The 9,268-nt window shown below is 49.8% G+C and overlaps 3 protein-coding genes across 3 annotated transcripts in view; all 3 read right to left on the bottom strand.

Annotated features, from left to right (window-relative positions):
- Positions 1–691: 691 nt before the first annotated feature.
- DACRYDRAFT_115997 (uncharacterized protein) lies at positions 692–4,337 on the bottom strand (the record flags this gene model as incomplete). Its single annotated transcript, XM_040770110.1, has 7 exons — positions 4,005–4,337; positions 3,241–3,940; positions 3,096–3,176; positions 2,822–3,040; positions 2,496–2,764; positions 1,943–2,439; positions 692–1,883 (listed from the first exon to the last, which is right to left on the bottom strand). The coding sequence occupies exons 2-7, from the start codon at positions 3,587–3,589 to the stop codon at positions 692–694; spliced, it is 2,607 nt and encodes an 868-aa protein (XP_040629163.1). The 5' UTR covers positions 3,590–3,940; positions 4,005–4,337.
- On the bottom strand, positions 4,320–7,301 carry DACRYDRAFT_115996 (uncharacterized protein). The gene is made up of 6 exons (XM_040770109.1): positions 6,933–7,301; positions 6,788–6,868; positions 6,513–6,731; positions 6,187–6,455; positions 5,635–6,134; positions 4,320–5,576 (listed from the first exon to the last, which is right to left on the bottom strand). Exons 1-6 carry the CDS (start codon positions 7,270–7,272, stop codon positions 4,328–4,330), a joined length of 2,658 nt encoding a protein of 885 aa, XP_040629162.1. The 5' UTR covers positions 7,273–7,301; the 3' UTR covers positions 4,320–4,327.
- Positions 7,302–8,257: 956 nt separating this feature from the next.
- Positions 8,258–9,268, bottom strand: part of DACRYDRAFT_88692 (NEDD8 activating enzyme) — a gene marked incomplete at both ends in the record, with an annotated part of 3,337 nt that continues 2,326 nt past the window's right edge. The window contains 4 exons of the mRNA XM_040776874.1: positions 8,258–8,450; positions 8,501–8,579; positions 8,646–8,885; positions 8,933–9,211. Coding sequence (XP_040629161.1) covers positions 8,258–8,450; positions 8,501–8,579; positions 8,646–8,885; positions 8,933–9,211 — 791 coding nt within the window. The remainder of the gene's footprint in view (positions 8,451–8,500; positions 8,580–8,645; positions 8,886–8,932; positions 9,212–9,268) is intronic.

The following is a 9,268-nucleotide window of genomic DNA, read 5'->3' as shown; positions in this document are numbered from 1 at the left end:
CTAACCGACGCTCAGAAGATGGATGCACCGAGTCTGCCGAACTTTGACTTTGCCGACCAGGGACTGGATTACGAGAGCCTTACGCTAGCTCGGATGAGGCGCGCTGAGAGGGAGAGGCTGGAGCGCGAGATTAGGGAGCAGGAGGGCGAGTAGGGTCGGTGATCCATGATGATTGTGTGTACTTGTGCTGTCTCTTGGGTGTGGCAAGAGCTCATACGCTAGATGTCCATGTCAAGACAGGAAGTATGGATCCGCAGTAGGTTGGGATCTTTATACTCGGAAGATGAACGGTCATCACGCTGGCAGTCTTTCACACAGATCTACGATGCGGTTGAGGTACACAAAACTGACGCTCACATGCGCATCATGACCCTCTGTCATGGAATCGACATCTTCCTAGTGCAGGCGAAGAGAGACATAGGCAGCTTCTCTGGATTATAGCACGGCGCGAGAAGTGTTGTTATCCCAACACTGCCAATGAAATGTTTCGTCACATATCCAGCTGCTATGTGATTGAGTGTGGTGAAAAGCGGCCAGAGCACTCGCGTCGTTCGATGGAACGTACAAGTGTACAGTTGGCAACATTGTTCTCAGCTTGTAGTACTGTCCTAATCATTTAGCCTGTGTTCCTCTTTCGCCTCTTGCTGGACGCCTTCCCTTTCGCCTCCGCCTCGCTACAATCCCCAGTCGTTTACCCTTCCATTGGGTCCCAATTTGGCCAAAACTCGTCGCTTTCCTCGGCCCCGGGATCCATCCCTTTGAGAATGGCATCATCCTCGTACACCGTCCCCGCATCTAACTCCATGTGCAATGCAGACCGCCACACGTCCGGATTCTGCTGAACAGCTTTCAGTGCCAAGAAAGGCACATAGATGTCCCATGTCAGCATTTCATTGTCGTAGTCCTCGTATTCCATCACCGTCACCTGCGCTTCGTTGGATTTCAGTGAGAGGACCACTCGTATAACAGGTATGAGTTTCAGTTCGGGTTCGGGTTCGCCTTCCTCTTGACGTTTTCCTTTCCCTTGAGAGCTCGACTTGGTGTCATCCTCATCCTGCATTTCGGCCACAATTCTATCCATCTTCTCGAAAACCAGTTCCTGGGGACTTTGCATACTAGCGACAGCCTTAACTTGAATCAACATTGAGCTGGTGTTGTCCCGCGCGATCTCGGTTCCATTGATAGTGCAGGGAAATGCAGCATCTATACCGTATTGCCCGAACTGCGTAGAAATGCCGGCGCGTCTCGTAAGGTATCGATACCATGACTTCGGGCCCGGGACGCTCCCGCGAATCTTGATGATGTGATTAAAGTTACCGTATGAGTTCTCGAATGTCTGCTGGAAGCTCTTGATATGGAACAATCGACCACGTGATGCTCTAGACTCCTTGAGCTCCTTCCACGAGATAGGAGTGAGCAGGCTCTCGAAGAAGGCAGGTATCGAAAATTTGCCTTCGCGAGTGGAAGCATCACTGGCGAGAACAAGAAGGAGCTCGGCCACCATCTCCCCCCGTTCACCCACGCCGATTCCGGGAGAGCGCAAAATCCCTTTGAGGGCATCTGCTACATTAAAAGTGGCCATTGCACCCTTGGCGCCCTCAGAGATGATTGGCTCGCCCGGAGATCCGGTTATGAGTGTTTCGTTCTTGTTTGTTATTCTGTAAAGCACACGCATGTGCCGAGCAATCTGCCGATTTATCGACGTGAGGGCTGCACCTGTGTTCGTGCGAATATCGATGGGAATCCGTCGTGATAAAATCGCCAGCTTTTGCTCATCATCGAAACCCGAGGCAGCCGAGCTGCCGAGCAGCTTCTCCCTCGCAAAATCTACCAAGCTGTCGCCCACGTCATTACCGACGCCGTACTCAGCCCGTTTGCGAAACCTTCAGACCATGCCAAGTCAGCAATCGCTCATCTCCCCAAGTATGGGCAAGGTGCTTACAATATTCTCGACTGCTTGCACATGAAGTCATCTTTGCCCACCACGGTCAAATCCATCTCATCTGGTTGTACCCGTGCCATGTTGAAGGGAAATCTGGTGAATGCCGGAAAGGTGTGATACTTCCCTGACTGCATTCGGGTTGATGGATCGAACCGCATCGGAGAGTCGAATTGTGTGACGCTGGCAGATGTTGAGAGGAAACATGCCAGGAAAGAGTTCTCGTTCAGATAGCGCAATACTCGGCGCAATACTGAGTAGACGGAATCAATCTCCCCATCGTCATTTGCAACTGTTCTCAACAGTGTGTGAGCTTCATCAAATGCGAGCAATACAGTTGGTAGAGAGTCATCATGACCATGATTCAATAAGTCTGAGAGGTTTTGGAATGAAGCTATCATATCAGACTTGCAAGTGTTGTCTCTGGTTGACAGGCGAGGCGACTGATTACCCTGTGTTTTCCACGTAGAACCCTCTTCTTTCAGTGCGAGTTCCGTCGCCTACTGTAGATGAGCCAGAATGTTCATGCACACGAGAAGAATAACTTCATACGGACCAGTTCTGATTTCTTCACCACACGTCTGAAGAACTCCACCCGTGTTGGGCTCGGTTCACTGATATGAGTCCAGGTCGCCATGTATCCCCGAAACCAGTTTGCCAATTCGGCATGTTTTGCTGTCCCCAATCGTTCTTGTCCATGCCTTAGTACCTCGGCCAATTCGTCGAAGAGTATCTGGAGAAAGCACATTATGGCGGTGTGGCAGTCCTTCAGCTTCCTCGGAAACAAGAAGTACGTCAGCACATCGTTGTCTGCAGGAGGGAAGCCTGTAATAGTCGACTGCTTAGCACTACAATCTCGCACTGCGCAGTAAGACGGCATACCACCGCTGGCATCGCTGAGCACAAACAGAATGGTAAACAGAGTTTTCGATGATTCGTCAATCATACGGGTCTTGCCCATGCCAGAAGAATTAGCCACCACAAAACTTTTCGCGTAGAGATTCGATGCGGCTGCGCCCATGAAAGCGGCAGTCCTGAGGTGACTTTGAAAGCGACGCACGGCATCTCCTTCATAGTCAGAGGTCCATGACTTGATCGTGGCTAATGCAAGTGTTACGTCAGAAAACGAAGGTAGCCTCAGGCGGTAAAGACATACCCTCTGCTTGGGCTCTGGCCGAAACCACACGCATCATGGACTCTTTCCTAGCATCCGCAACTTTGGGAGGACGAATTGTATCTGATGGTTAGGGAAAGGAGAAATAAGCCACAAGGCACAAGGAGCACGCCACGTAGACACTCACCATAGAACTTGCCCAATTCGGTGGCGAGGACTGCTGGGTCTCGTTGAACTGCCCTCACGATCTCGAGTGCGAGCTGTTGCAGCGCGGCCGAAATTTCCTCCCCCTCTTCGATTATTGACGATAGCAGTTCGTTCCTAAGCTCTTGTTCTAGCTCGGTCTTTTCATCCCCTTCCTGGACCTTGTTTAACCATCCGACATTTCTTATCCACGAGCTGCGCGAGTGCATCCAACGTATTACTTGGCGAGTTTCAAGCTCCGAGTCGACATCAGTTCGAAGTATCTTGGAAGGCAGATTGTGCACATTTGATTCTTCATTCCATGGGCGTTTGAGTCCCCTTTCCGGTGCCATCGTTTAGAATCTGTTGACCACAATATGTGAAAGCTGGCACGGGCAGGGAGGGGTAAGCGCTGCGCCATCCTCAACTCAACTTCAGCAGTACTAGTAGTTTTCGCGTCCAATTCTCTGGACTTTTGCTCCACTGCCAGATCCATCTGGTTCGGTGACAAAGGGAGACAGACAATAATAGTCATGAGCTTGGTTGCCTTTTTGTGAAAGGTTGGTGCAGAGTGAGCAGGGTTCTTCGACCATGACTCGGAAGCTGATAGTGTGCCGCTGGTTACATATGGAAATGTGGCCAGCTCCAGGACCGGTTCATTCAGGTAAAATCAAGGCAATAGTTGTTTTGCCAACCCAGATATCCTTTAATGGGCGCGACGTGGCATCTCAATGAGCAAGTGGAGCGAGTGAAGATCAAACCACTTGCCGGTTACTCCATATGGCTCATTTATTATTCGGGTAGGAACGGTACCGGTATGCTGTTGAGTTCATCGGTCGACCCATGGGAAACAGGTCACACATGAATGACCCGACAAGGAAAACCTAGTAGTAATCTAAGGAATGCAAAAAAGGTCATGTTGCAATGGGCCCCTAACAAACACCTTAGAGGGATCAGTTTACACAGCCCCAACGCTTCCGTCCTGCGCGCAGAAATCGTACTCGTCACCTCCGGCGTGGCCACGTTTTACATCTCTGCGAGCTCAGAAGTACTCTCCCCAGAAGTACTCTCCCGGTCACTTTACCTTCGTGTTATCTGGATGCCTTTCCTTTCCCCTTCGGGTTGCTGGATCCCTTCCCTTCCTCTTTGACCTTCGCGTCTCTTGTATGCCCGCTCGATCCTTCTTCTGTTGGCGCCCAATTTGGCCAGAACTCGTCGCCATCTTTGGCCCCAGGGTCCATCCCCATCAGGGTCACATCACCATCGTATATACTCCCTGATTGCAACCCCGTTTCCAGCACTGACTGCCACATACCCGCGTTCTCCTGAACAGCTCCAAGTGCTAAGAAGGGCACATAGATGTCCCATGTCACTAGCTCATCGTCGGCATCTTCGTATTCCATCACCACCAAATCTGTCTCCTTGGATTGCAATGAGAAGATCATTCGAATGACAGGCTTGTACTTGTTCTTGTGTTTGGGCGCGGGTGTTGATTCAGCGTCATGGTAATCATGCATCTGCCGCACAATGCTGTTCATGTTGTCGAACGCGCTCTTTGGGGGTATTTGCATGCCGGCCTCAGCGTTGGTTTGAATGATGGCAAAGCTGGTGTTATCGGGCGTGATCTTCGTCTCATCGATGGTGTAGGGGAAGGCGCCGTCTACACCCGGTTGGGCGAATAGCGTCGAAATTGCGGCACGTCTGGTAAGGTACCGATACAACGAATTCGACCTCGGCACGTTACCATAAACCTTGATGACGTGATTGAAGTTTCCAAATGAGTTTTCGAATGTCTGTTCAAATCTTTCCGGGTGGAATATTCGCCCATGCGATGCTTGAGAACTCTTGAGCGTCATCCACGAGACATCAGTGAGCAGACACTTGAAGAAAGCAGGTATTGAAAATTTGCCATATTTAGTGGCAGCATCGCTGGCGAGGATCATAAGGAGCGCGGCGACCATCTGACCACGGTCATCGACACTGATCCCGGGAGAGACAAAAATCCTTCGGAGGGCATCTGCTGCATTGAATGTGGCCATTGCAGCCTTGGCGCCCTCCGAGATGATTGGCTCACTCGGAGATCCAGTGATAAGTGTTTCGTTATTGTCGGTTATTCGGTAAAGCACACGCATGTGCCGAGCAATCTGCTCATTTATCGTCCTGAGGGATGCACTTGTGTCCGTTTGCATATGAATCGGGATCCGTCGTGCTAAAATCGCCAGCTTTTGCCCATCATCGAAATCCAATCCGTATGATGCGCCGACCAGTTTCTCCATGGCGAATGACCCCAAATTCTCGCCTACATCGCTGTCAACGCCGTGCTCAGCCCGTGTGCGAAACCTTAAGCAGTGCCAAATCAGGTCGTGCTCAGTTCCCATTTACGGGCAAAAAAGCTTACAATATCCTCGACTGCTTGCACATAAAGTCATCCCTGCTCACCAAGGTCAAATCCATCTCGTCCGGTTGTATTCGTGTCATGTTCAACGGCAAGCTGGTGAATGCTGGCAAGCTGCGATACAACCCCGACTGCATGCGGCTTGATGGATTCAACCGCATCGGGGGCGCAGACTGTTCGACGATGCTGGTAGACGTTGAGATGAAGCATGACATCTGTGGCTTCTCGTCCAGATAGAGCAAAACTCGGCGCAATACTGAGTATATGGAAGCCTCGTCCTCGCGTCGGCCAACCCTCTGTAAAAGCGTATGCCCTTCATCAAATGCAAGCAACAGACTGGGTAGAGGTGACTTGGGGTCATGCTCTAAAAGAGCCGAGAGCGTGCTGAATGAATCTATCATCTCAGACTTGCGCGATCGCTCTTTGGTTGACACCTCAGATGATAGAATCCGATCTCCATCTTTTTCGGGTGGAGAGGCGTGTGTTGCACGTATGTCTTGCATCTACTGTAGATGAGTGAGATGTTCTCGTGCACATAAAGAAGAGCCTAGCGACCTCTTCTGCTTTCTTGACCACACGTGTGAAGAAGTCCACCCGTGCCGGGCTAGGGTCATACATATGAGTCCAGGTCGCCAGGTAGCCACGAAACCAGTATGCTAATTCGGCATGTTTTTGTGTCCCCGCTTCTTCTTGTCGATCCTTCAGCAGCGTGATCAGTTCATCGTATAGTGTCTTGAGAAAGCATATCATGGCGGTTTCACATTCGTTCACGGTCCTTGTACGCTGGAAGTATGCCAGCACATTGCTGTCCGGAGGAGGAAAGCCTGCAACCACGGCCTCATCAGCACCGCAACTCCGCGCTGCTCAGCAAAATAGCGCACCGCCGCGTGCATCCCTGAGCACAAAAAGGACGGTGAATAGTGTCTTGGACGATTCATCAACCATACGACTCTTGCCCATGCCAGAAGAATTGACAATCACAAAGCTTTTTCCGTAGAGGGACGATCCGGCGCCTGACAGCTCACAGCAATGGGCAATGTGTTTGTGAAAGAGGTCCACTCCATTTCCTTCATATTCAGAGGCCCATGACTTGACTGTGGCTAACTCAAGCATTACGCCAGTCAATGATATGAGGTCTCACAGGGTAAAATCATACCTTTTTCCTGCGCTCTGACTGAAACTAGGTGCATCGTTGACCGTTTGCGGGTATCTGCGACCCTGGGAGGATGGATTGCATCTGATGGTTCAAAAAATGACAGATAAGCCACAAGGCAGACGGAGCACACTATATAGAGACGCACCATAGAGCTTACCCAACTCAATGGGGAGGACTGCTAGGTCTCGTTCAACCGCCCTCACGATCTCTAGTGCGAGGTTTCGCAGCGCGGCCGAGATTTCATTGCCCTCTTCGATCATTGACAAAGTCAACTCGTCCACAAGCTCTTGTTCTAGCTCGGTCTTTTCATCCCCTTCCTCGACAACATCTAAATGTCGGAGGTTTCTCGTCCACGAGCTGTGCGATCGCATCCACCGTTTGACGTAGGTTTCACGCACCGAGTCGAGATCACCACGAAGTCTCTTGGAGTTATCCATCTCTGAGTCTTCATCCCGTGGATGTTTAAGATTTCTTCTTGTAGCCATCGTATAGCATCTGTTCACGAGGAGGAAGCTTGTCAACTCCCGGTGTCGGTGGTTTTCGCGTTGGTAGGGTCCATAGCGGACATACTGAGGTCTTTCCTCCGATGCCCCGCATTCGGAAGCAAAGCTCCAACAATGGTCTCCAATTGTAGTGGCGGAGATACCGAGGTATTTCCTCCGATGCCCCGTTTTCGGAAACACCTGTTATGCCCCAATGCCCTCTTCTTCAAGGGATCACGGCGTTAGTAGCTTAGAAGCTGTGCTGAAAACACCACAAGGGAAAATGGGTCACCTAGGGGTCCTGGCCTCTGCTTGACCAGAGTTAATTCTTAATTCACTTAGAAAATTATGAAGAAAGAAACTCAAAGAAAAAAATCAATAGATATAAGTAATAAGACATATAGAGAGACTTTTTCTCAATTTTTCACAGCATGTATTCTCAGATAAATGAGCATGCTTATAAATTGGACCCCTGAGCTACCCTTTCACACTTCAGGGATTTTAGGTAAGCTTCTCAGCTGCTAACACCAGCCGGTACTGTGATCCCTTGAAAAAGACAGGGCATTTTGGGAAAATGCATCTGGAGGGGCATAACAGGTATTTTGTTTTCGAAAATGGGGCATCAGAGGAAATACCTCCAGAGATACCTTATTTGCACCATGTTAATTGTTAATGGCTCAACATTGATCAATAGCTTGGCCCCTGGGACTTGGAAGCATATATCTGCATTGTAGAATAATATCAGAGGGAGCTCTGGACCAATAAGATGCCCAATTGGACATTTTGTATCCAGACATGGAATGGTCCTTTGCTGCAAAGGCTGGGGTCTGTTCATTGGCACACATGTTGTGTGCTACAACCTGGCCAAGGGGCTGACATGACCCAGGGATACCCGTACTTGACACAAGCCAAAGAGTGCACATGAGGTGTATTAATTCTATCCATACAGATCTGCTTCATCTAGTCTATCCCCCCCCTGGCCACCAACTCAGTCCTTCAACAGCACCCTCGGGGTAAGGTTGAATGGCAACAAGCCAGCCATGACCATCAGCTCATCCCCAACATTCACAAGATTGACAAGCTTCTTTTCCAGGTTTGGGCAGGTGGCACATTCCAGCTGCAGAGGGGCTTGGAGGTACAAGCTGCAGCCATTGACAGATAGGGAGGGTTTCTTTGCTTGTCTGTCCAAGGGTGAGTATATATAAAGGGAAGGAAGAGAAGGAATATGCACATATCCTGCCTCTCTACAAGAGCCCTGATAAGTCTCTCAAGCATCCATTCCTTCTTCACAGGCATATCAATCATCTCCCCTCCACAAATGGGACACTCCAGCCTCCTCTCATGTTGAAACATATACTAATACATGCCCTCTGTACCAATCAGCATAAAGTAGTTGTCCAGCCTTGGTGCGCAGTTTGTCATCAGCTTGAATGCCTCTGTACAGCAGGAAGCAGCAATCACCACATTTGTACTCATGATTGTGGGGATGATGTTCTTGACAATGCCTTGGGTGAGAGACCAGGTGATGCCTTCGATCTTGAATTCATGTGTGTGGGTAGAGGTGTGCATGAAGAGCCACTGGATGTGCTCCAGGTCGTCAGTATTGAGTTTCTTATCTGTACAAAGTGAGCATGTAAACTCCTCCTTTTAGGGGAAAATACACCTGGGAAGACTTTGGGCCACTCTAGCATGCTCACCCATTTGATACAGTGTTCCAGCAGCCTAGGAGTATTCACAATTGTACAGATGGGGAAGACAGTCTGCTTGTTAAGCATATCCAAGCTGCATTCATAACAGCTCATGATAGAAGGTAGGATGACCCTTGCCTGGCCTTTGAGGCCCTCTGTACCACTGTCAATCATCAGCTTGAGACTCTCTGGCATGTCAGGATTGACCATTGCCACAGGTGTAGCATTCATCCATCTCCTAGCTTTGACACTATCTGTTAGGGCAACACAGGCTGACTAAGTCTGCTCACCTAAGAGTGCCAAGAGTCTAA

Source organism: Dacryopinax primogenitus (assembly GCF_000292625.1).
Source record: "Dacryopinax primogenitus strain DJM-731 SS1 chromosome Unknown DACRYscaffold_8, whole genome shotgun sequence".
Taxonomy (NCBI): Eukaryota; Fungi; Basidiomycota; class Dacrymycetes; order Dacrymycetales; family Dacrymycetaceae; genus Dacryopinax; species Dacryopinax primogenitus.
Note: the sequence above shows the minus strand (reverse complement) of the source record. Positions and strands in the feature narration are given on the sequence as shown.